The sequence below is a fragment of the Puntigrus tetrazona genome, chromosome 21 (assembly GCF_018831695.1).
Source record: "Puntigrus tetrazona isolate hp1 chromosome 21, ASM1883169v1, whole genome shotgun sequence".
In the NCBI taxonomy this organism is placed as follows: domain Eukaryota; kingdom Metazoa; phylum Chordata; class Actinopteri; order Cypriniformes; family Cyprinidae; genus Puntigrus; species Puntigrus tetrazona.
This window is the reverse complement of record NC_056719.1, coordinates 16718727-16746683: the sequence shown is the minus strand read 5'-3', so window position 1 is coordinate 16746683 and position 27957 is coordinate 16718727. Positions and strand designations below refer to the sequence as shown.

The window sequence follows — 27957 nt, the reverse complement described above, 5'->3', positions numbered from 1 at the left end:
GAACATCTATGCATTTAAATCAGGCTCTGCGATTAGGCTAGGAAAGAAAACAGTGCCAGGAGTGTACTCGGTCTGCTCTATATCAGTAGGAGATATAGTTATATAGATATAGTTATAGTATATAGTTGCTATATAGATATAGTTGCTTTGTCCTTGCATTCAGTGGGATGCAAACTAGCATCCCAGCTTCAAAACGCACCTAGCCAGCGTATGCTATTTTTCTTTTCAGCAGGGAACTGTTCTTTTTAGAGGCAAATCTCGAGAACTTTTAAATTACAATTACTTTTAAAAGCAAAGCATTACAATATTCCGTTACTCCTTAAAAAATTACTACCTACTAATACTTAGTTATGTTACTTTTGAGCTACTTTTTAAATCTGGCCAGGGCTTCCTTGTCTGTTTTTAATGTAAAAAGCGTAATGTAAAAGCCCTTTCACGACAAACATTTGATGAAGAAAGCGCAACACTGTTCAGCAATTGCAAAACTGGCACCTTCTAGTATTTAATAAATGTGTTGCTACTAGTTACTTTTGAAAAAAAGTCATCTGTAATTCAAAGTTAATGCTTTTTACTCATTCTTTAATTTATTTGTGCAAGGCTTCCGGTCTCATCCGCTTTACATGCACGGCAACAAATCATTATCTTGCTGTGTATTGCAAACTAGTATTCACCGTCATATATTTGAGTTAATATCGTAGTCATAAACTCATCATTAAACAAGCCGTACTGACACAGAAAGAAAATACACTATAATGTAAACATTATAGAATGCGTTAAACATTACACAGAAGCAAGGTTTTCCAAACTGGTCTTAATGTAAGACCTGCTGAGGGTTTTTTAAAAAGAGTTGAAAAGAAAAGCTGATAAATAATGAAAATATGTCATTTGTTTACCTGCATGTCAATGTAAGCATTAAGCGGCGTTGAACAGTAAACATGCCAATGTGTCTTTATCTATTAAAATGCATAAAAAATTCTAAGAAAAAATGATCAGTAATGTATGCATGATTGTGTGAATAATACGTAATCCATGAAAAGTAACTGCAATCTAATTTCGAGTATTATAAAATGTAATATACTATATATAATGTAATATATAATCACGAGTACTTGATTACTGAAATCTGAATACATAATCCAGAATACTTGTAATAATTACTACTTAGCTCTGCAGTTAATGAACCTGAAGTCATTACTAGCTTACTTCCATACAATAAGGCAATGCTTCTGTGGAAACATTTGTAAACATGTTGTGTGTGTGATTTACAGTAACACAAGACCAATACATTTTCAGAAACACTGATTTTGGTGCCTGTTTCTTTAAATGCAAATGAGCTGCTGCACCACGCCCCCTTTTCCAGAATAGAGCTGCGGTCCTTACAGCTCATACTCCTGAAAACATCCGTTTTGATTCCGATGATCACGTCACAGTCGGTTGTGTCTGTTGTAAATTATGTACAGCAGCAATATACAGTAAATAAATCTCTAAATGCTCTCTCGTCTCGTCTGTGCACCCAAAGACAGAACAGTTAGCATGTTTTGCTCAACCTTTCGTCAGTGGTGACCTCCGTCGCTTGAGAAATCACAAAGACGGCGCAGAGAAGGCGGAAATTTACAGATTAAGGGGCGGTAATATTATAATAAGATGCCTTTGCAACCTCACAAAGGGGAGCGAGATCAGACACGCTCGTTTTTTTCAGACAAAAGCTTACTAGAAAGTTACTGGGCTACTTTTCTCACGTCTCCTTGGTTGGCAGATGCACAGGGCAATTGAAAAAAAGTCTGATTTTCATGATATGTCACCTTTATGCTTTAACTGTGAATATTCCTCCGCGGCACGACTTCGCCGTATTTACATCGTAGGTAGCGAGCGAAGGCTTGCCGATACGTCTCGTTGAACAGGGTGTAGATCAGAGGATTGACTCCAGAGGAGATATATCCCACCCAGACAAAGAAGTGGATGAGGTTGTGGAGATGCTCGCCGCAGTCGTCCTGACAGATGGCGATCAGCACGTTGGTGATGAAGAACGGACACCACATGACCAGGAAGAGAAAAAACACAATCCCCAAGACTTTGGAGGCCCGTCGCTCATTGTTCAAAGCTTGAATCATGCCTCGTCTGCCCTGGCCTCGTGGAGTTTGTGCAGACCTGTTGTTGAGCGGGCTCGTGTCAGTAATCTGAGCAGAAGACAGAGAGTGGCTCTCGCTCTCCTGCGGGAAGGAGGCGCTGTGCTTCTGGAGATCACGGAGGGTGAGGTAATAGCAGACCACCATGATGGTCAGAGGAACGAAGAAGGCCACGGACGAGCCAACGAGGATGAAACGAGGCTCGTTCAGGGTGCAGGTGCCGTTCACAAACACCTTCTGCTTGTCCTGGAAACCCATGACCGGGATGGGCAGTGACAGCACTGGGAGGAAAAGAAGAAGGAAGCAAGCTGATTAAGTGAAAGTGAAGAACGGCGTGATTTAGTCACGTAAACCCATTTCATCCCAGCCTGAACCATTAAAAAAATAAAGCTGTGAAAAGACTGATACGGTTTATGATACATGTAACTATTTCAATTTTAAAAATCGCAGATGTCGTAATGTTAAACAAAGCTTCGAAAAACAAATGTACATTTATCCCTGGGTTATCATGTCATTCTCCATCCACAATTAGAAGAAAATAATGCTATACACTCTTAAAGGAACACTCCACTTTTTCCCCCCCCAGAGCTAGAGTTTAGCATTTTTCAAACTATTCAGCCGATCTCATGCATGCAAAAAATTGTTGTTTACATTATTAACGTTCATTATGTAGGCTATATATAAACACACTTATACATTATATATTTTGAAAAAAGGACGGTATATATTTTAGAGATTCATATATTTTTAATTCGTATTTTTAATATACATACATGCATGTGTTTGTATTTATATATACATAATAAACAGAGTATAGACACATATCATGAAAACAAAAACTTTTAATTTTGATGTAATTAATAGCATGACAATTTCAATGTTTACTATGTAGGTAGAATAAAAGCCAAATCTAAATGTGAAGATACAGTGACAGACTTTTGGTGTGAGGCATAAAAGTGTTTGCATGAGTGGCAAAAACAATAACTTTTATCCATTTTGTTTGCAAATCTTCCATTAACTGTGCAGAAATACTTCAATACTTCAAAATGAACTCACGTGAATGGGTTTAACTTTGTTGTTTGCTGGTTATGACCTTATTATGTAATTAAGCATAAATTAATTTCAATTTTCATTGTGTAAAATCACTCTAAAAACAACGTTCTTTATTGGCATCTGTGGTTCCATGAACAACCTTTACAGCGCACGAAAGGTCCTTCATAGTGGAAAAAAGTACTTCAGATTAATCACATTTTCATTAGGCTCTATGGTTTTGGTACTACTGGAAAAACATCCTTTGTGACCCTCTATGATGTATTAGTCCGGAGATCAATGCTAAAGCCTTTGCTCATTTCAGAATTGGCACACTTTATAGCGCACTCATCTGTATGTGAAAACACAGCTTGCGACAAACTGTAGCCTTAAAGACAAATTGCACAGATGGCGATACACGTCACCAACATGGTGCAAAATATTTATAAAAAAGAAACACCAAAGTTAGTGGGTGTTAAGCACAAAACCATAAGAAGAGCTGTGCAGAAATATCAAGCTTAGGATGCTAAATACATAACAGGGCTAGAACGCTGTGACAGCAGCAGTAGCCTCTCCTGTCAGTTCCTGTTAGTGCTGTGTGCTCTCTAGGTAAAGACATCAAGCAGAGTCTGTGACGCCCGGGGAAGCGCGCAGAAATAGGGTCAGAGCGCTTGCCTGACTGCTCACATCATGGCTCATAATGCTGAACGAGCAGCAACATCCTGCAACCTAATCTAGAAATGCTTTTCAGATTGAGAAGCTGCTGGTGTAATTACAGAGCAGGGTCAAAAAGCCTGTGGCAAGACGTGAGGGATTATTCAAACAATAATTGCATTTAAAGATTGACTTCATTTTTGGTATTAAGGCTTTATTCTTGTTATTTGTCATGCTGGTGAAGAAATGCGTTGATTCGCGTCACGAACCACGATGTTATCTAACTCTGGAGTATTTCTTCGTCCTCACCTATAGAAATGGTCCAGACGGAGATGATTTTGATCATGGTCTTGCGAAGTGTGTTGCCGCGGCTGTATTTGATTGGATTGCGGATGCCGACGTAGCGGTCCAGAGAGATGGCGCACAGGTGCATGATGGAGGCTGTGGAGAAAAGCACGTCAAGGAAGATCCACATGGGACACAGCAGATCAGGGAGAGGCCAGGAGTGATCTGGACACACACAACAAGAAGAGACGTCTCAGAGGACAGCCACAGACTGATATGAGTAGAGCAGAGTGTCTTTTTTTAACACGCACACACATATATATATATATATATATATATATATACACAGATGGGTTGCCTTTAAAGTACCTCTATTATGAATGTGAATTGAAAACATCCTGCGAAATTTTAAATATGAAAGTTCAACATGCATAAAGTTATTGTATCTCAAAAGAAAGAGTCGACTGAATTATGGAAAACAAGGTTCCCAAGATGAAACATTAGCATATTACCAGCCCAGCTGTTGGTCTTTTCCCATTGGTCTGAAAGAAAATGCTAATTCATCCTTTGCCACTAGGTGCTGCTTTCGGAGCTTTACAGTTGTTCTCAGTCACTCTCTGCACATTTCTCGAATCATCCTTGACATTTGATAAACAGTAAGCGCATTTCTCGAAACAATTCGTACAAATAGTCAGTCTCTCAAAAGTCAGTCTCTCAAAAAATGTGTGTCAATGAACATTTCAGTGCCAAGTACTTGTGTCGTTGTGTACGGAGAAGACAGTCAAATTGCCTAGTCATGTTATCAATATAACAGCGTGCTCTGGAGGGATGTTTTGATGTAAACTATGGCTACAGTTTTAAATGCAGTTGTTGTAAATTAGGTTACGCCTTAATGTATGTGTATGTTTGCAAGAGACTGGACAAAATTCACATTTACGCTTTTACTGTTTGTACTGTAATTCTGTGGCAGACCATGTCATTTCTTTACAGACAGGAAAAGACAGCACAAAGAAAAAAATGGGAAAAAAAAGTGGAAATGTGAACATGGGACAATCTAAAAGTCCTGTAGGAATTACATTACGGTCTTCTTACACCTAAATGTTGTGGGGTGTGGGACTGTTCAACAGAGACACATTATTAAACATATATTTATCAGCATGACATAAGCAATTGATAATGTACGAGACAGCAGAGAATTGCACATAATCATTTGCATGGACGCACCAAAGCATTTGCAAACTGCTTTTTTGATGCGCACAAGTGACGCAATGATGTGAAGACTGAACGGGTAGTTTTGAGAATTCTGAGAAATGTACCTGAGAAAAACTGTAAAAGCTCACAAACACTGCTTTAAATGAAATCGACCAATCACTGGAGGGGTTTGAAGAAATAAACGGTCGAACGAATTGTTAATAATAAGGTAAAAATAAATGCATAAATACATTTTTGACATTGCATCCATGTCAACCAGTTGTTAGGGACACCAAAATTTTATATTAGGTGCACTTTAAGAAAAAGGATAGTACTTACTGTAAAGAATACTAATTAGTGAGGCTGGCATGACTAAGAATCCCACCAGCATGTCTGCCACGGCCAGTGAGCACAGGAAGTAGTTGGTGGCATTGTGCAGTTTGCTCTCGATGGACACAGCCATAATTACCAGTATATTTCCCACAACAGTGAAAAATATAACGGCCAGAATAAAGAGGGCTGGCCAGTTCTTTCCTATGTCCTCTAATTCTGGGAAGTTGGATTTGAAATAGCTGTGGTTGAGGTCCAAAGAGATATTCCAAGGGAGAGAAATGTTCAATAAGGCCATTGTGGTAGAAGTAAAAAGAATGAAGCCTGATAGTGCTCTCAGCAGACGTCAGTGTTGATTCTGTGTGATCCGTCTCAGGTGTCAACCGACTTCAGGATGTCTTTGTTACTGCTTACTCTTCTGGTTGTGCATCCTACACCTAAAACAGATGGAAATACTGGTTAGACAGACAGACAAAGAGACTGAGAGACAGACAGACAAAGAGAGAGAGAGAGAGACAGAGAGAGAGAGAGAGAGAGAGAGAGAGAGAGAGAGAGAGACAGAGAGAGAGAGAGAGACAGAGAGAGAGAGAGAGAGAGAGAGAGAGAGAGAGAGAGAGAGAGAGAGACAGAGAGAGAGAGAGAGAGAGAGAGAGAGAGAGAGAGAGAGAGAGAGAGAGAGAGACAGAGAGAGAGAGAGAGAGAGAGAGAGAGAGAGAGAGAGAGAGAGAGAGAGAGAGAGAGAGAGAGAGAGAGAGAGAGAGAGAGAGAGAGAGAGAGAGAGAGAGAGAGAGAGAGAGAGAGAGAGAGAGAGAGAGAGAGAGAGAGAGAGAGAGAGAGAGAGAGAGAGAGAGAGAGAGAGAGAGAGAGAGAGAGAGAGAGAGAGAGAGAGAGAGACAGAGAGAGAGAGAGAGAGAGAGAGAGAGAGAGAGAGAGAGAGAGAGAGAGAGAGACAGACAGACAGAGAGAGAGACAGAGAGAGAGAGAGAGAGAGAGAGAGAGAGAGAGAGACAGAGAGAGAGAGACAGAGAGAGAGAGAGAGAGAGAGAGAGAGAGAGAGAGAGAGAGAGAGAGAGAGAGAGAGAGAAACAGAGAGAGAGACAGAGAGAGACAGAGAGAGAAACAGAGAGAGAGAGAGAGAGAAAGACAGAGAGAGAGAGAGAGAGAGAGAGAGAAAAACAAGATAGATAGATAGATAGATAGATAGATAGATAGATAGATAGATAGATAGATAGATAGATAGATAGATAGATAGATAGATAGATAGATTTCATTCTTGTGAAGAGGCTGGTTACACACACCCTATTCTTTCGAAGCAATTACTATCAAATATTTACACATGTAAATATCTGTTTAAACTTAAGAGTGAAACGTCTTGTTTCTTGTAGGAAAAAGATCAGATATAAAAAGTTGCATAGTTCAGCTCTAGCTTCTACTGCATCGCATCTGATAGCAGATACTCTGATTATATTATCTTGAAGACATCTTTCTGCCAGTTCAGTTCACACGATATAACAAGACCAGTACTGCTTGTATAACACTCAGGCTTGTGAACCATCACGACTCGCAAACAAGCGTAAAATCTAGATCGTAAAGCAGAACCAGTTAAGAGTCACTGGATTACAAAATGTCTTGATGGCTGTCTGAATTCACCACGAATCCTGAAGCCCAATCTTTTTCTTTCAGTGCTTTGGTAAAGAATGAGCACTGTATAATGATCTTTAATATAAAACATCACACTTATTGTATCGCGTTGCATTGTATTTGAAGCATGTACTGTGAAACATACTCGTTACATCTTATCTCAATTTGGATCCATCCTGGCATAACTCATCCTAAACGCTTTATATAACGTCATAGACCTTAGTCAATCCATATTGAATTTTACACGTGAGGGATAAACAGGCTTAAATGATACAATACATAAAATGATACGAGCTGTACAAAGTCTAAAAAAAGGTTTTTCAAAAAGGTTTTTGTTAAACTAGACAACAGGCAACACTACAATTCTTCTATCCCTTGTTTTCATTCCCACCTGAGATTAAATGTGGTGCTGTATCCGGACTGAAGGTCTGTGGTGTTTGAAAGCTTCGCGTGGAGCAGGATTTTCAATAAAATGACTTCAATTTCCTCACTCAAAGCCGTCTAGACTTGGAATGTAACTTCTCGGGTCACATGGACTACGTTCGTGGTGTTTATAAATAAAAAAATAAATAAAAATCCATAAAATCTAATATGAAAAACTGGCAGCTGTGGTTGCCGAAATTCTACCGTAAAAAAAAGGTAACGCGCGTTTTTGGTTTTAAGTTACATTTACAGCTAAATACCATAATTTCATTAACTGATATCATGTTAATATATAACGTACTGAAATGTGTATTTTGCAGGTGTGATGAGAAAGTCTTATGATGAACCAAAGCTTTTATATAAAAACATATATAGAAGTGCACACCGTCGCATACTGAAATATGCAACAAACGGTAATTTAACAACATTAGATATAACATGCAACCCTGAAAAACCTAAGAAGAAACTGATTTAAAGAAAAAAACATCAAGTTAAAACAAAATTTGAAATGGAATGCAGGGAATTCTGGGAAAGTCAGTTTACGCTTTTCCCTGTAAATTTTACAGGAATTTACTGTTAACCATTTAACAGGTTTCTACTGTAGCATTTTCCATTAAAGTGTGACTTTAACCTGATCTTTTTTTATGTTTTCTTTGGAAGAAGGGTGTGGAAGAGCAAGAGGGTGGGTAAATAATGACAGCGCTTTCATTTTTAGGTAAACCGTCCCTGTGCATGTGATTTCTTTTTCTTCACACTTGAAGGAAGACGAGTGTAAACAGACTTGATTTGCATATCTCACGGTATGTTGCCATCCCCAAGAAAGCCCTGCCTTGACTCGCCGTCGATGACTGAGTCGAATCCCGTGCTTAATCTGCCGCCCGGCGGATCACGGAACAGATCTGAGTGAAAAAAGTCATCGTTCGCAAAAAAAAAAAAGTGTCGCAAAATAATGCAACCGGGAAAGAAAAGACAAGGAAAGATGAAAGAATACAAATACTTGTCACAATATCACAATGTGTTTTTGAACAAACTTTCCCGAGCTGCTGTCCTCTCAGCGTTGAAGCCCTCTCCAGAGAATGCCAGTACGGTAAGGAACGAGTTCAGCCCGCGAAGAGCAAACATCAAAGCACCTCTCTCTCAAGGAAAGGTCATTAAACAAATATTTGAAAACAAATATTTTTGACATTTTCTGGCGAAATGCGAAGGTGGAAGTATGTTGTTCAAGGAAGAACTTTTGTATACAGACATGCAAAATAAATTCAGTAACACTTTACTTAAAGTGTCTTATAAAGGGTTATTAATGTGTTATAAGTATGTGCATTGTAATATATTTTGTCGCAACTACTTAATAAATTAAAACGCGCGGTGTAACAATGACTTGATAAGTGTTATAATGTAACAAGCGTTACGATTATTCATGAGATACATTACTAGGCATAATTAATGCATTAAAACTACTTCTGTAATACATTAACCATCTTTTTCTTGACGTAAAAATGGACGCAGCCATTTGTAAATTCTATTGGTCTAGCTTCGGGTCTCATCTGCGTCCAGTTTTTAACAGTTTGTTTTACTGCTTGATGTTGAATATTAGTGTGTCTTATCGTGTTATTTTACCGTATTATCTTACCGTTTACCGTCGTTATTTTTCTCGTTATTTACGCATAGCGGTTAATGAACCGGAGGTTTGCAACAGGCTTACTTCCGCGTTGAAGAAAAAGGCGGATACAAAAAAGGCTTTGAGTAAAGTGTTATCATAAATGCTTCTTATGGCATTGACAGTGCAGTAGAAACTTCACGGCAGTTTGCATATTGTTTATAAATGCGGTCCGTTCTTCGTCTAAGTCAGTTATAAACAAACACAGTCTGGCCTAATCAATAACACGCACATAAAAGTGATCGTTGCACGCAAGCAAAAGCTCTTTTTATCTGTAAAGCAGGAGCATCATGGTTCGGGGTCCGTACGCGTTGCAATCAGTGAAATCTGATTTTCATGAACGCAAGCTTTCGAGACTTAAAGTTGTGACGCAAGGAAATCGAATAAAGCATGGCTGAAAAAGTGAGATGCATAACCTACAACCCTGAAGTACCGACGAACTTAAAAGTTTACCCAAAAGGATCTCCACGTCACTGCATTCAAAGGTTCACTTTCTTTTTCCAAATGATGGATCAACATATGCAACAAAGATGTAAAATGCATTTTTGTGTTACTGTTTCAATGCTTGTCTATAATTGAGAGTTCAATTAAGATCAGACCAGATATTTCCTATGTGCATGTATTAGGTGAGTCATTACTCCAGTACCGCCAGTATTCCTCTTTTGCCAAGTTTTGCAATCATACCCCAAGGGCACGCATCAAAAAGCTGGATTCACTAAGAAGGCATTCCTTAAGATAAATCCTGCTTGTTTGTGGAGTGCATTTCTTTAAAAGTTCCTAATAAATTCTCAAAGATTTTCTTAAGAACATTTTTTCTGTTAAAAAGAAATTTCCTGGTCTCAAGAATACCGCAATACCGCAAACACGCTTTGTCACTTATAAAACTCCGACCTGAAAACCACTAACGACCGCAATATTTTCTTCCGTAACAAAACAACTTATTTATTTTGCTGCGGAATATGTCATATATGTCAGACGAAACTGAAAGTATGCGCTTGGGCTCAGCTGTACATCTAACAGTTTTGATGCTATTTAATTTTTCAGATATGAAATATTTCAGTACGGTGTTACCGTGGAATTGTAGCAAACTCTTCTCCTATTCAGTTTTGCATTACGTTAGACTTTGAATAGACGTTTAATGTTTTGATGTAAATGTGGCCTGCAGAGTTTTGCTGAGGGAGAAAATAATTCATGCAGTTTTATAGATGTAGTCATTGAATATGTATATATATATATATATATATATATATATATATATATATATATATATATATATATATATATATAAAAAATGAGTTATTCTTAGAGAGTCAGTATCAGGATGGGGATTGTCACATATTTGGGTTCTTTGTTGTTGTTTTGTGCCCTACTTTCTGTCCCTCTGTTGATTGTATCATTGTGTTCAGGTGTGTCCAGTTAATTATGTCATTTACCTTTTGGTATATAAGCTCCTGTTGTTTCAATGTTAAGTCTTCCGGTCTCGTCTTTAACGTGTGTGGAAGTCTGCCTGCCTGTATTATTAGTTGCTCTTGCGTAGAAGGTTAAAAGCTGTTAAAAGTTATATCCTCGTCGAGCGCTCCTTCCCTTAACCGCACCGTGACACCAATACCCTAACCAACCCAACAAATTTAGAAAATATCTTTCATTTAGGGATTTAAGTTAAAGTGGTGGTTGATTTTTTTTTATTTGATTTCTTTTTAAGAATGTGAATTCTTCTTAAGATTTGAGAAAAAGCGCATTTTTAGGAATACGAAAACATTTTTTCTAGCATAAGAATAATGTTTTTGTGAGCTCAGCTGTAGCCTACACGTTCTTGTACGGCTTTCGTTGAATCGTATGTGAGCCTGGAGCAAAAAACAGTTATAAATACAGCACGTGTGTGTTTGTTGTAACAGTCTACAGTGCATTGCATGTGTCAATATTATATTTTTTTTATGATATATAAGATATATGACGTTCCCTAAAATTTCCTACCGTAAATGCATCAAAACTTAATTTTTGATTAGTAATATGCATCGCTAAGAACTTCATTCGGACAAATTTGATGGCGATTTTCTCAATGTTTAGATTTTTGTGCACCCTCAGATTCCAGATTTTCAAATCATTGCATCTCTGCCAAATATTGTCCTATCATAACAAACCCTGCATCAGTGGAAAGCATGTATTCAGCATTCAAATTATGTATAAATCAAAGTCCAGTGTCGCGTGCTTGCGAATTAGCAAATGATGCTTTTTCAAAATGTAAATCTCAAATGTTTTTCTCACAGTCTAACTGATTTCAGACTTCACTGATGTTACTTCTCTGTAAAAGGTGAATACACCTGTTCAGGACAAATTACCTGCGAGATGTATTTTTCACCTGAATAATTAAAATGATCAAAGCGAACAAGCGTGATAGCGTTACAAATACTTTTTAAGGAAATACGTTTACTTTGCACAGACAAAACTGATTAATCGACATCTTTTGGTAGCATAGACTGTCTGAACGTCGTTACAGGGCAATGTTTTAGTTTGTAAGATAAATGGTTTTCTAATTTAAGAGTGTTCTGAAATATATATCTGAAACTAATTTCACTGACGGACAAAACATAACGCGTGTCGGACATTTATCCTTACTGAGGCACGCTCTTATCTCAGGTCTCTCCTATTGTATAAATACAATTACAGGGCAATGTTTTAGTTTGTAAGATAAATGATTTTCTAATTTAAGAGTGTTCTGAAATAGATATCAAACTAATTTCACTGACGGACAAAACATAACGCGTGTCGGACATTTATCCTTACTGAGACCCGCTCTTATCTCAGGTCTCTCCTATTGTATAAATACTGTTTAGACTATAAAAGAAATATCAGCCACACATGTGTCTTACCCTCAGGGTGCTCTGTGTTCATGGCGTCTCTTTGTCTCTCTCTGGGAGCGCGTTTCATTTATCAGCGCCGGAAAAAAAAATAGGTGTCTCCCAAATGAGGGCAGGACCGACCTGCTGTTTCAATTTCTTTCATCCCTGACCTACAGTCAGACCAGTGTGGAGCCTGACTGTTATAGGATTATGTATATAAGCTAAGCGTATGTTTAATCATACAAACGACAGACGTACCGATGCTTTAACACCTGTAGCTTAACTTGCGTTTATCTGTTTTTAAAATGCATTTTTCATTTTTAATCAGGCTACTCAACATTTTGTATTCGCATTTCCCCCCTAAGTTCACTCGTTCATCAGCCACTTTCCCTATTTTGTTTAAATAGCTATTTAATTCACCAAACGTAAAGAAATGCATTTTTTCAGCCAGTGTTTACAAATATTTCTACCTTTCCACCAGGCGGCGCCATATAACCATTTTTTTTAATATTGATCAAACATTTAATTCGATTATAATAATTTAATTTGAAAATAAAAACTATTTTAACTCCTTTATGGTAGTTGTTTTTTTAGGGAGGGGGCACAACAATGTATATGGGTTAAATATCAAAATAAAATTGATAAATAAACGGTAACAAACAATCATGCCTGCAGAAATATATATATATATATATATATATATATATATATATATATATATATATATATATATATATATATATATATATATATATATTTTTTTTTTTTTTTTTTGTTTGTTTGTTTTTTCCTGAAATCAGATCAGGCAGACTGTGTGCAAGTGATCAAATAATTTAAACTATTTTATTTATTTAAACTGTTTGTATGATATATGCAATAAATAAAAAAAAAAAGTTGCAACAGATGAGTGCACACCTTGTTTTTTTTATTTGTTTATTAAGTGCATCATCCAGGAGTTGAAGTGCACTTTTTCTTTTGAGAATTTCCAGTACAAACACATTGCTTGCACTATTCATGCTACAGTTAAAAGGGACACACCTTTATACGATTTATATACAATGTGTAATTTTATATGCATCGTTATTAATTGTGGGTGGAATGATAGCTCTAGACCTCACTTGTGAAAAAAATTCAGATATTTCAGATTTCAGATACAGGACCTGTAAAGTTAGCTCTACTGCAGTTTACTCGTTCTGATTTCCTCAGAATCATGGCATAGCTAAATCTAATCTGACCAGTTTGTAGTTTATGAAGTGTACTTTCAAGCGTATCAAATGCTTTTACTATTTTTATTTTACTACAGGCCTACCCATTGTGTGTGTCATTAAGTCTCATCAAACTGGAATCAAGATTATATATATATATAAGTGACGGTCCACACGAAAAACAAAAATGCTCATCACTTGTTTCACTGGAACTCTTCAGGGACTTCCTCATAACAACAGTGATCTGAGATGTTCACAAGCGTGGGTAAGAAGGTATTTTAAGAAATCACAAGTTAATATTTCAAATCAGTAACACCATTATCTTTGCGTTTGTGTGTATTGACCGACAGCTCTCCTGTCTTCATGCTGATAATAAAGGCCACTTTACTATTTATTCTGGCTTCACTGAATTCCTCAAAGTGCCCTATTTGTTAGTTACGTGTACGAAAACATCATGGAACGCTGATTTGTATTTACGCTGCTTTGTTATACGTGCTTTACACTTCATATTTTAAATCACAATCTTCTTGCGGCACATTAAAATGATTTTTGCCTTAAATGGCATTCTTGTTACACAAAAAAATTTGGTTGTCTACTTATAGAAATAAGCAGGGATGCATAGTTTTTCAGAGTTTTTCAAGCTCATCTGGTGATTTTGGTTTGGTGATGACCCATTAAAAATCACTTTCGAATAAATTTTAAATAATTGTTTTAGAGCATGATGCACTTATTAAAAATAAGCGCATCAAAAAAAATTAAAGCGAATATTTAAAAAAAAATGGAACTTTCAACAGATTTGAATATCTAGGTTTGACCATTCCTTCAAAACAAGCTTTATCAGAGTCCAAGACTCAACAATGGACTTGAAAGCAGCATTCGGCATTCAATCTATTTCACTAAAACAAAATACAAGCCTTGGTACAAACCTATCATTGCTTCTTTTAAATAAATGTATGTGATATGCCATTCAGTGCTTGTCGGCTACGAGACAGTATTTTGCGTGTAGAATATTGCTGACAAGTTTACTTTTTGCGACATCATGAGAGTGACTTATTTACCTTAAATATGTTTCATATAAAATAATTAAAACTAGACACAGGGACCATGGAAATCGCTCAACATCATGCACTCACATGGCCATTGCACACAACAGATTCTTGCACAATAATAAATATAGTCTCCCATGCCATCTATAGGACACATTTTTACACATTTCAATGCTGAACGCTGGCTCTTACTATCTTTGTATTGTATTACATGTTTGCAGATTGTAAACACCTCTGTATATTTGCACATCTGACGCTGGCACCCAGCATCTAACACCAGTATTCCCGCTTACACACTTATATTTATTCTGTACATATACCCACTTGCTTTGCTTTCTATTTAGTACCCTATGTTAATGCTTTTTAATGCACTCTTTGTTGACTGTTCTAATGCTGCTACCTGGATTTCCCCTCTGAGATCCATAAAGTATAAAGCGAGTAAGTAAAATAATTTAGAAGTGAATCAATTAACATTTTAAGTTGTATTAATAGGAATGTAATAGTTGTATCCCAAATGGCGCACACTAGTATATGAATATTATAAGGTTGTTTTGTCTTCAGGTAATAACTAAAATGTAGTCTTTTATGGTTTCAAGACAAATGAAAAATTTACAGTCCACCTTTTTATAGCATGTAACATTATCATAACGTATGTAAACAAAAGCAACATGTTTTATTATGTCTGTTACAGCCTGTTACCCTGTTTTTAACCACAAAGTAGCCCACTATACCAAAAAGAAATAATCATCAATAATCATTTATGCATTGTATAAATAATTAGGGTGTTAAAAACGTAAACTTTACAAATACCATATATAAATCTAAATAAGATACACTGCCCTCCAAGTCTGGGAACCCTCTAGAAAAGTGGGGTTTTGGACAATTCTGGCATGAATAATTTTGCACCGATAAGGGACAACACAAATTACAAAAATATTTCATAAACAGTTTATACATAAAAAATACTAAAATTTCCACCTTTAGCAGCTATCACAGCTCTGCATAATCTGTGCATCCGAGCTATCAGTTTATTCAAACACTGACTTGATATATCACTCCTGAAAAATTGCCCAACTTTGCCCAACTCAACTTTGACTTGTATATATTGGCAGTATTATGTAATCAAAATGAAAATTATTATTGCTGGTCGAGTTAATGTACAGCATCTGCGCCAAAACAATTATGAGGATTTAAACTAAAAACTAAAAAGTTTGCTTTAAACCAGTTATTTGACTTTACAAAAACGGGGTGTGGCGTCATGATTGCGAGCTTGCGATTGGTTCTGCGGGAGGTTGGGCGGGGCTTTCTTTGGCTCCACCTCACGATCTCTACTGCGCAGACTCTGGCTCCAAACGACGTCATTTTCGTAAGATGTCAGGGACAGTGCTGGGAATGTTTTGACGTCACTTTCTGTAGTGGAAGGACACCTCCAAGTCGTTTTTTTACAGTCTATGGCACGATGGCACAATGTACACTCAAAGATTAGAGAATCCCCATAATGCAGTGTGAGCGTCGCGCGCCGAATGAATTCCCGCGTTTTGCCACAAGATGGCGCCCGCGGCGGAATCATCCATTTATGTATTTATTTTGCAAAGCAGTCGTCCATGGCGTAATACAGCGAAATACAATATTCACCGTACGGTGGTTATTAAATCGATTAACTGTGGTTTATACATAATTTTCGTGAAGGTATTCAAGATAAATTCTTTAATCTGATTATGTAGCAGCAAGCACTCAGTGTTCCAGTTCACTCACTTGTTTTCATTCACTTTCCAGTGAACTGAATGAGTGGACTAATGCAGGGATTAGTGAATGAATTGTATTGTATTGTATTGTATTGTATTTTGATTGTTATTATCATAGATATATTAATATGAATGAACGTGAAAACAATGGTATTCAATGAGCAAGTAGGTCTGTACATAACAAGTAAAACAGGCTACTAGAAATAAAATAACTAACCTGCTGTGAAGTAATTTGCATTAAAAAGTACGAAACGTTGCAAGAATATGCATACATATTTTATATTAAACAAGTTCCCGTAAAACAATCCTACTATGGTAAAGGCTTGGCTTATTAATATGAATAAATCCGATGCGATGCTGCGTGGCGAGCTACTTAAATATTAAATACGTGATGCTAACGTTGCTCGGTAACCTCCAATGGCGCGCCTCTGGCTCATGAATATTAAGTATCAAGTCTTCGGCGTAGTAGAATCGGCGGATTTGAGCGCTTGCGTGGACACTTCACGCAGACAATGGCGGGGATGAAGCTCAAGTTTAATGATTAATGCTAACGAGTATATATATATATGGCAGCTCGTTAAGAAGCTGAAGTTCACCGAAGTTTACGATTGTCAGCTTGAAGTTCCGGATCCATCTCGCTCGACTCGTGCGCAGCAAGTAACATGCACGCATGCACTTATACGCTATATTACGTTCTTATTATCTAGTTATTATTAATGCATTGTGTGCACGGGTGCTACTCTCTCTGCAGGTCACCATGACTTTGATGAGGCTGTTGACCCGATTGAGTGGATATATGCACTGGAAACAAGGTTTGGAGAGTTTGGGAGGCAGTTCTCAGAGCAAGAGATTACAACACACTGCAGCCCATTCATCTTCATGCAACTATCAGCTGCTGCCTGACTGCCTGGGTGAGAGACATGCATTCCCAGACAGCTGCATTATAAACAGATTAATATTAAACATGCCGTTATATGTGGAGTTTTGGCATGTGTGGAGCTGCCAAGGATCATTTTGTATCTCATTCCTAACCAAATAATTATAGATGGATACAGTGAACAAACCAGGGTTATTCTAGTTAACTAAAAATTAGCTAGAAACGAAATAAAATAACAACTAAATTTACTATTAATAAAAAAGGTATAACAGGCAGTTAGCAGATTAACATTTATTTTTTTCCCATTTACTTTAACATTTATGTACAAAAATAACTACAACTGAAATTAAAAGGAATAAAAACTATATACACATGTTTAAAAACAATACAGTTAAAGCAGGAAATATACAAAAAAAAAATGTTAACAACAGCTATAATGGTGTCTTGATGATGCTTAAATAACACTGGATGTGCTTTAGTTTAAAAAAAAATATTGTTTTTTATTTAATGGCTTGTAAATATATCTTAAACACTATAATGTTGATTTTATGTAATACAATTTCAGTTTATTTTATTTCAAAATTCGCTGACATTTATATCCACATTACTAGCACTGATATACGTGCATCAGAATTATATGAAATTGCACGCCATAGCAAAAGTAGTTAAATGAATGCTTGTAAACGAGCGCTAATGCATTGATGTGTTTCTGCAGAGCTCAGCTACGGCGGTCTTGTGATGCACTTTGACTACGTCTGGCTGCGAGATCACTGCCGATCTGCCTCATGCTACAACTCGAAAACAAACCAGCGTAACCTGGACACTGCCAGCATCGATCTGAACATCAGGCCTTCAAAGAGCAGAGTGGATGAGAACAACCTCTTCCTCACATGTAAGTGCAGAACGAGGCTTGACCCAAATCTGAGTCACTTCAGTTCGAGTGTCCCGCTAAACATGCGCCGGGGAAACTAGTTTACCGAATGAAAGGAACGTTCTGCCTTTTATTTCCTCACCCTTGAGCGAAAAAACCCTTGTAAACCACTATTAGAGCGTCCAGTAATCATTATTTAGTCTACTTTTTCTGTGACTAGTTTCATAACAGCAGCTCACATGGCTTAGAGCAGGTCAAAATTGAGTTTTTATGCACTGATACTTATAATATTGTGCCACTATTAACATATATTGAAAACAATATATGTCCAAAGGCTGCATCTGGAAGTTGAATTTGTTGGCTGCATAATTTTAGTAAAGTAATCCTTATAAAATGGACTGTCATTGCATACTTTTTTTAAAATGCATTGCTTTTTTTTGCGGTGAACACATGCAGCCGATAAATGCACAGCTTTTTAACTTAATTGCATCAACAATGTAAATTTTTCGGTCGACTGGCTCTTTTTAGAGTTTTTTTCATTCTTATCTTGTCTGACTTCTCCAAGTGGTCGGCTCACGTTTATTTATTCCTCATTTCCTTTTTAAACATCCTTTGAAAATCGACTGAAACAAAGCGAAATCACTGAACCGCGTCACCTTAACATAACAATCGAGGATTTTTCTGCACGATTGCTTAATGTTGGGGTCGGAAGATAAGCCGACCACGCGTCTTCGTGTTTCGCTCCTCTCCTCGGAGACCGTGGTCCCGGTGTGCTAAGATAAGTTTAACACTCTTCCCAAACAGAGATGCATATCTCTTTCCTAAGTAAAGATAAAACTCTGTGAGAATGACAGACGAACCTTTGACTCTTACGAAACTCAGCAGACATCTGTGAGAGTCACTTTACATCAGCGTTACATTATTATAACAGCCGGTTACATAGTAACAGCATTAACAGTAAGGCCTTCTCAAGACTTATGTGTCTGGGTTATATTGACCCACAGCTGACTGTGTCAGTTGACCTGTGAGATATTTAATGTGAAGAGGTAATAGCTGCAATAACTTCCCCTTTTTAAGTTAATGTAAAATCAAAATGGGCTTGGTTTACGTTTTAAAACATTTGTATAATCTTAATTACTGTGCACAATTTAAAAACTACTGCATTCAGTACAATAGCTGTTGCATTAAACATTTTACGCACAAATTCTCCTTATTAACTAACTATTACTTTGACTTTTGCCTCAATAAACTGTTAATGTGCTGCTTATTAATAGTTATTAAAGTAGTTGCTAGTTTAAGCCATTAATATGTGCTATATAACTACTAATAAACGGCCAATATGCTATAAGCAGATAGTTTACAGTGAGAATAGCTCTCTAAAGCGTTACCATTTGTATTTGCATTGAACTTTTCACTAATTGTTTTAAAGCAGCTTTGCAGATAATCACCCCTTAAATTTTAAGCCCCGTTTGGGTAGGACTAGTTTTCCCAAAGAACATTTTGTGCACTTCAATATTTTAATCCAGTCTGATTCGCCGAGTCTGTGTTTTTCTCAGCTAACCTCATAATTGTAACCTAACCTCTCCGTAAAAAGTTTCAAGGTTGGCTATTTTTATATCAGCATCAGATAAGATATATGTCTAGATTTATCTGTCTGATATGTGTCTAGGTTTATTATAAGCCGCTGCTTCTATAAAGTGATGCAAAGTGTATTTAAATATTTATAAAAATTAATTAGGTAAAATTGGTAACTTGGAAACACATTTTTATGTTCAACCAAGGGATAGTTTGCCCAAAAATTATCCAAATTTTGCTGTGGATCATATCTTTGGTTCTTCATTATAGTTTGTCTAAATTGGTGTAACTATGAAGAATACAAGTTTTCACTATGTTAGTAACAATCTAACAACAGACAATGTGTGAACAAAGGATAATGCTTATTTAGCAGTTTTTAAAGTCCATTCCTAAAGAGACTAGCGAAACATCTTTCAGTCTGTATATACTAAATCAATATAACTCTCAAGTAGAATATTAGTATAGTGTCAGATTAATTTAATATCTGCTAATTCATAATTGTGATGGCATCTTAACAGGCGTTCTACAGACTAGTAACTTTGCAAGTACATGTCAACTTATTCTAACCCTAACCCTACCAGTTTACTAGCACTCTAATGAGAGTAGACACGTAGGTGCAACCTTACCTATGGTCAACAAAGGGCCATTAAAATGAAGTGAAACCTGAATCCTCTGTGAAAACGTGTGTTTTTGAAGCTGCTAAATCAGCATTTTTAGGGTTTCATGGTTTATGGTCTTGTGTTGCATTGGCAATGACACTAAAACTGGATGTGACTTTACACAGAAAAGTTTTTAGTTAGCATTTTTCCCAAATTTATGGTGTTGTCTACATTGTCCTCTCACTTCTACCGTAACCCAGAAATTTAGCAGATACCCTGATGTACTCATTACTGAACCAGTATCGTCTTCCACTGATAAATCGGATGAAATCCCCACTCTCTGATCACAGCGATCTCCTATTGAAGTCATTTCCTCTGTGTTCGCGATCCCCTCCAGGGCCAGACGGTCACATCACACGCTACAGTCTAACATGGCTTGCCCAGAACAGCTACGAGGGCCAGAAGCGAAGTGCCGTTCATCCTCGAATCCTGTGGAGCGCAGATATCTACTCCAGCGCCCGGGTGCCCTCTGCCAGCTGGGACAAGTTCATGAGCTGCGACGAGGAGCTGAAGAACTTCCTCAACAACTTCCTGCTTTACGGAATTGCCTTCGTCGAAGGCGTCCCGCCAACCCTAGAGGCCACCGAAACAGCGACCCAAAGAGTGAGCCTCATCAGGTCAGGCCGAGTGTGTAATAAGTCTACTAAATCATTCAATTTTGGGATATAAGTCACATAAGCTGTTTTTTTTGGTGCTTGCACCAGTTCACATGCATTCATTGAATAGAGATGAGCATCTTTCTGTAAGTTCTATGGGCTTGGCTTGTGGTGTCATTCATGTCCAGCTATTTTTAGCTGTACAAAACAACTCAATACAACCCAGTGCTGGGGAGATATAGACAAACTCAGCAATTGGGTTGTTTTGACTCCAATTAAATGTTTAACCCAAACTTCTGGGTAGTACCTCTGGGTCAAAACAACCCAATAACTGGGTTTGTCCATATTTTACCAAGCACTGGTTTTGCTGCTTGATATAGAAAATTGTTGTGTCTTACCATATTATTTCACTGTTTTGTCACATTGATTTGTAATGCAAACAGTTTTAGCGCTTTCCTTAAAGCAGCTAATGAACTGGAAGTCTTACCCATAGGCTTATTTCCATGTGAAAGAAAAAGGTGGCAAGTTAATAAAACAACAGGTGAACAAGATCGCTAGTTAAAAGAGCAAACCAAGACAAACTAACAAACTAGGTCAGGGAACACATGGCACGGGAATAAAACCAAACCTAACCTAAGATAACAAGAACACACTGTACAGGAGTAATCTGGGACATGTAGAAAAACTGCTTCTCTAGTGCTTCAGTCCACAGAAAAAATACAGTCACACAGGGTTTGGCATGACATGAGGTTGAGTAAATTACAACAGGGACTATTGCTTTTCAGAAAGCCGATGCTTTATAGCCACTGCTAGTTAATTTACAACAAGGAAAAGGTACACTAAAATACACTTAAGAAGTTGACCAATCAGAGCATACTGTGTTTTTAATATGAGTAAAAAATGTATGCCTTTTTGTAGAGAAACCTAAAACAAAATTATAAACTTGAATGAGCATAATATGCACTTTCTTTAAACAGTTGGTCTGACCAAATGAAGTCCCCTTCCACGTTGTTTAGCGTTGCAGTTAGACAAAGAGGAGATTGTTGTGGCTCGGGTAGCTTGATAAAAAAATGAATGTGACGCGGTAAGTGAAATGAAAACATAAGCATTTTTAAAAACGGATAATTATATAATAGTGCTATAGAAGCCAGTTTTGGCCACTGAATAAAAAAAGGGTTAAAAAGGCTTTTTATGTCACAATTTTGACTTTGAGAATTATTAGATACGCTATATGCATATACTACAGATGATCCAAACAAGACTAAACATGTTACACACCAGACAGTCAAATCACAAACATTCTTTCGGCTTAAAGAATGAATAAGCTGCTGCTGATAAGCTTGAAGGTTGAGTTTAAAGACAAAATACAGGAGAAATGGTAAGTAAAGTCTATAATATGCTATTTCTCTGTATAAAGCATATACTAAACAAACGTATTAGTTAAAAATATGAGACTCATTCTTTTCACATTCGCACACACACATGCCTTGCACCCGGTTTATTGTCTGCTATCTGCGTCACCATAAACCATTTACAAGTATAAAAATGAGTTATCTTGAGCCCTCGTTTCAGTGTTGCAGGAAGGAGAACTGGCATTTTTCCCCCCCGTGGATTTTGATGATTGATTTCGACAATAAAGGTCACGATAATCGTTTACCCTAATTGAGATTACTCTTGGTTTCCAGGGAGACCATGTACGGGCGGGTGTGGAACTTCACTTCAGATTTCTCCCGTGGAGATACAGCCTACACCAAGCTGGCGCTGGACCGCCACACAGACACGTCATACTTTCAGGAACCCTGCGGGTAAACGGGAAAATCAAAGTTGGGCTTCAATTAGCCACCGAAGACCAAATGTCTGTCTGTCAGATTGGGTTTCCGCAGGACATGCTCAGTCAGTCGGCAGAGCTTAAAACATCTAATGACCACTCAAGTGCTTTTTCTACTCAAGGTCTCTAAAGTACTTACAGTAAAAAATCACAGTACTTACTTTTTAGCTTAATGTTCATCTTAATGTTTTGCTTCCCACAAATGATTCAGCTAGTAACAGGTAAACCGCTAGAGGAAATAGTAGACTTGTAGCACTTAAGTCTTGTTATGATTGCAAAAGACACAATTATTTATTGTTGATACCTATGATTTAGTTATCATGTCACGAAGCAGAATAAAACCAAACTATGTCATTTGCAAAATGGTTCAAGACACTTAGCAAGAACCTCTGTCTTGATCTTGGATGGAAAACGAAAAAAACTGGAATCCCTGCAAACATTAATAAACATTGCATGCCAGGTTTAATATTTATTCATGCAATCCATAAAAAGTAGCTGAGCGTTTTAAAATGCATTCGTTTTTTGGAATCTGATTACATAATTCAGATTACATGTACCTAGCACTGGTGAACTGAATACCTGAGTATTTAATAACTGAGTAGCATAACTTTCAGGTGAATATGATTTAATATCTTGTTTTGCTCCATCAGCATCCAGGTGTTTCACTGTCTGAGACACGAAGGAACGGGGGGCCGAACTCTGCTGGTGGACGGTTTTCACGCCGCTGACGCTGTCCTCCGCCGATCGCCCCAGAGCTTTGAGCTGCTTTCCCGCGTCCCCATCAAACACGAGTATGTGGAGAACCTGAGTGAGCACCGCAACCACATGATCGGCATCGGCCCCGTGCTCAACGTCTACCCGTGGAACAATGAGGTCTACATGATTCGGTAAGAGACCGTTCCCTGCGTCTCAAAACCTAAGGGATCGTGTCGTTTGGTTCTCCATAACTAGTCGACTGCATCCAAAATAAACGGTTTTGTGTGCATAATATACACTACCAGTCAAAAGTCTGGAAACAGTAAGATTCTTATGTTCATCAAGGCTGCATTGACTGATTGATCAAAGATACAGGGAAAAAGTAATATTGCAAAAATGTTTTGCTGTTTAATATAATGCGCTTATTTTAATATACGTTAAAATAAAATGCATTTCTGCGATGCAAAGCTGAATTTCCATCAGTCATCCGGTCTAAAGAGTCACGTGATCATCAAATCATTCTAATATGCAGATGTTTTATTAGAATCATCGATGGTTATTTTTTTGGAAACGGCAATCATTTTTTCAGGATTCTTTAACAAATGAAAAGTTGTAAAGAAAAGCATTCACTAAAAATATAAATCTTTTCTAACAGTTTTTATTTTTGCCATAACTTCTCATCAATTTAACACATCCTTAGCTGAATAAAACATTTAATTTCTTTCAAATAAAAAAAAAGACAATTTACTGAGCCCTAACTTTTTAATGTATATTGTTAGAAAGGGTTTCTATTTAAAATAAATGCTCTTCTTTTTAGCATTTTCATTCATTCAAGAATAGCACAACAGTTTCAGGCACTGATAATAAATGATTTCTGAAGGATCATGTGGCTCTAAAGACTGGAGTAACAATGCTGAAAATTCAGCTTTTCCTCACAGGAAAGAATTATTATTTTATTGTATATAGAAAATTGTTATTTTGCATCGCAATAATATTTCACAATATATTTTTTTTCTTTATTTTTGATCATTTTGATTATTTTTTAAAAATATATAAAATCTGATGTGTGTGTGTATACTGTGTATGTTTATTATGTACTATATATAAATGCACACATATTCATGTATTTAAGAACAATATGTTGTGTTTATATATTAAATATTTTTCTATATAAAATAAATGTTTGTATAATTATTATAATATCAATATTTTATAGCTGTTGAACAATTAATCTTGATTAACTGCATCCGAATTATCTTCACATGATATTTTTGTGTATACTGTGTATTTTTGTTAGGTGTATATCTAAATACAAGCATGTAGATTTAATAAAAATATTTATATTAATTTGTTTATATATTAAATACATTTAGATATAAGAAAATAAATATATAAATGCATTTACATGTAAATACTTCCAAAATATATACTGTGTGTGTGTTTTAATATATATATAATAAATAAACACAGTACAAACACAAATATTATGTAAAGAAAAACTTTTATTTTGCATGCGATTAATCGTTTGACAGCACTAAAATATATACATGCAAATATTTTCTAAATACACACTTGTGTGTGTGTGTGTGTCTTTATATATACATCATACATACAGTATACACGATACACACACATATTATGTTCACAAAAACTTTTATTTTGGATGTGATTAATCGTTGCCCTTCCGCCATACATTGCTTTGAGAGTGTGTGAGATAAGAGAAAGAGGCTAAATGCATTTTATATTAGACAAATCTAATACAAAAACAAAATACAGGCCGCTTCCAGGCCAAAACTGACCCGAAGACGAAAGGAAAAATAAATATAAAGACAAATAAATGCGCGTTTTGATCCATTTAATCTATTTGCAAAGTTGTTTCATGCACCAGAAGGTCAGAACTGAGCTGAGTTATTAAAGAAAGGTTCTGCTGCGCTTTCGTCCAGTTTTGTTTGAGTTGTGTTTTCTTGTTTTGCAGGTATAATAACTATGACCGTTCTGTTATTAACACAGTCCCTCATGACGTGGTGCGGCGCTGGTACGGAGCTCACAGGCAGCTCTCCGCCGAACTCAGGAGTCCAGACAATGAGCTCTGGGTCAAACTCAAACCAGGCAAGGTATGAAACAAAGTCTGAAAACATCCCTGGGTCATATTTTCACGGTTGCACTAGTATGTACACATGCTTCACGTGTCTTTTGTGGTAAAGTCTTTACTGATTTTTAAAAAAGGAAACATAAGAATAACTTTGACATTGTTTGTAATATTTTAGATGAACACTTACAGAAGCAGCTTGGCTTTACTTGATTATCCAGGCAGCGTTTATTAGAAAAATCAGCGAGTCTCAAATCTGATCGTCAAAGTTTATTATTCATTCATCTCTCAATCATCATTGCATTGCGTGTTTTTTTCATCCTCACAATAAGCAATTAAACGTGAGGGATGTTATTGGAGATATAGAGTGATGATGTAAGATCTCATTTATCTAAATGACAAGCATCAGAATTTAATCCATTTTTGTCCATATAAATATAAGCATCAGCACAAAATTTCATATTTATGGGTCAAAATTGCCATTTTTTCCCTTATGTATTAGCTAAGTATTCTCAGTATATCATACCTCAGATCCTAAAGACACTAAAGATGCTAAAAATCAATTTTTATTTCATTTTTATTGGTTTAATGATTCCTAAACTATGACAATTACATTTTGGGGTGCTGTAGATCGTACTTTTCCATATAAACCTTTACATTTCTCAATCAGATGACTCTGTCTCCATCGATAACACAGTGCCTGAAGCGTATAGCGTGTTTTTATATTTGTGGAGTAGAGTGAATATTCCCCACATTTGTGGCCCTGGAGCACTAAAACCATTAATAGCATAAATATAGTTGCATCAGTAGCCAACAACACATCATATGGCTCAAAAAGATTGATTTTACATTTATGCCAATAATCATTAGGATGTTAAGAAAAGATCCCATGAAGACATTTTGTAAATTTCCTACCAGAAATATATCAAAACTTCATTTTTGATTATTAATATGCATGCTTTGAAGGCGATCTCATCCTCAGATTCCAGATTTTCTGCCGAATATTGTCCTGTGATAACAATACATACATAAAAAGCTTATTTACTCAGCTTTCACGTGATGTCTGGTTTTGTGCTCCAGGGTCACACAAAAAAGCCTCAATGTTCTTTTCTTGGCTCCCGTGTCGTTTGTGAATCAGACAGGATAGTTCGTGCATCTAAACACGCCTTTCAGAATCAGACTGGGTTCATTCATGTCGCTTGTTGTTTTCTCCAAGGTCCTGTTCATTGATAACTGGCGTGTTCTGCACGGCCGGGAGTCGTTCACCGGCCTGCGGCAGCTGTGTGGGTGTTATCTGACGCGTGACGATGTGCTGAACACAGCTCGCTCTCTCGGGCTCCAGGCCTGAGCTCAAACATTGACCAAAAACCCCCTGACTTCTCACAGCAGTATTACCTATCAACTCAGCTCTTTGTTTGATTGACTTCATGCTCTTAAAGAAACGAGGTCGTTGTAGAGGATGCATCCATAACGATTTCTTTCCACAGAAAAACAGATACGGTTTCATTTGAAATGCTAGATCTATGTTTTAGAAACGGCCAGGGCATGCCTTGAGGCGAAGAGGCACTTATTTCAAAAAGGTTTACGCTATAATGTATGATTTTAAGGTTTTTACTCACACCGAAAGATTAAATATACTTTTGAATCTTTGTTTCGGAGAATGTTTCACACAAAAAAAGAGAACGTCCTGATTGTTTACTCTCACCCTCTGGCAACCCATACTTCAGCTGAAGAGAGATTAAAGTGTTGACATGATTTTTCATCATCTAATGCGAGTCAATGGTGCTCATTGTAGACCGTTTTCAACGGACCGGAATCCATATCTAAGCAGATTCAAAGTAATCCACGTGACCCTAGCTGACAAACAGGAGTCAATAAAAAAAGCATAATATACATTTTAATTATAAATCTTTGTTCCAGTTTGTGTGGCATACGTATGTTGTGAAAATCAAGCGTTTTTGTGTCCATTTATTGTTCACAGTGACAACTGCCTCAAATTAAACTGATGCTGGGAACTGTTTCTTTAAAAAGCTGGGTATTTCTATGGATTTGTGCCTTAACAGCGATGTAGGAATACATGGTTAGTGGCAGATCTCACGAAGTCCTATTGCATTAATTTTAACGTTTTTTTCTCTCGTTTTTTAATCTGTCGCGTTGTAACATCCTGTATCCTATATAAAATGATCTCAAATGACTGTACGCACAAAAATACCAATGTTACCTCTAGAAAATAAATTAATCTCCTTGCATTTTGTTGTCTCGTTGACTTTAGTCTTGCCGCTTTTTGATTATGGTACTGTTTGTGAACACTACACAGTGTGCGTAATAAAAATAAGAAGCACATAACAGATACAATAAGAAAATTCAGTGCAAGTCACATTTTTATTTATTATATATTATTCGCCCCTTCCAGAACATATTTTCTAGCTTGTGTACTACTCTAGTTTATTTGAACACATATTTTTAAAGGCTTCAGTCTTTCAAACACATTAAAATGCATAAATTCAAGCAGTGACTAACAAACCTTTTTTTTTTTGCTGAACCTCTTTTACTTCTAAATTGTGTAATGCATTACAAAAATTTCTGTAACTTGT

General features: G+C 36.8%; 2 protein-coding genes across 6 annotated transcripts; one reads left to right on the top strand and one right to left on the bottom strand.

The window, feature by feature from the left end:
• Positions 1-562: 562 nt before the first annotated feature.
• LOC122326224 (5-hydroxytryptamine receptor 2A) lies at positions 563-12317 on the bottom strand. 2 transcript variants are annotated; one of them, XM_043220947.1, is made up of 4 exons: positions 12207-12317; positions 5625-6052; positions 4119-4319; positions 563-2407 (listed from the first exon to the last, which is right to left on the bottom strand). In XM_043220947.1, the coding sequence occupies exons 2-4, from the start codon at positions 5911-5913 to the stop codon at positions 1812-1814; spliced, it is 1086 nt and encodes a 361-aa protein (XP_043076882.1). In that variant the 5' UTR covers positions 5914-6052; positions 12207-12317; the 3' UTR covers positions 563-1811. The 2 variants fall into 2 exon arrangements, with proteins under 2 accessions (XP_043076882.1, XP_043076880.1); XM_043220945.1 differs by lacking the exon at positions 12207-12317 and adding an exon at positions 7648-7808.
• Positions 12318-16653: 4336 nt separating this feature from the next.
• Positions 16654-27612, top strand: LOC122326138 (trimethyllysine dioxygenase, mitochondrial-like). Of its 4 annotated transcripts, none has more exons than XR_006247428.1 (8): positions 16654-16829; positions 16924-17083; positions 17765-17941; positions 20492-20771; positions 22436-22555; positions 23229-23465; positions 25285-25388; positions 26580-26601. XR_006247428.1 is itself a non-coding variant. In XM_043220829.1 (8 exons), exons 1-8 carry the CDS (start codon positions 16710-16712, stop codon positions 26709-26711), a joined length of 1365 nt encoding a protein of 454 aa, XP_043076764.1. In that variant the 5' UTR covers positions 16655-16709; the 3' UTR covers positions 26712-27612. The 4 variants fall into 4 exon arrangements, 3 of the variants coding, with proteins under 3 accessions (XP_043076764.1, XP_043076766.1, XP_043076765.1); XM_043220829.1 differs by having other exon boundaries at positions 16655-16829; positions 25250-25388; positions 26580-27612; XM_043220831.1 differs by having other exon boundaries at positions 16680-16818; positions 25250-25388; positions 26580-27612.
• Positions 27613-27957: the final 345 nt, after the last annotated feature.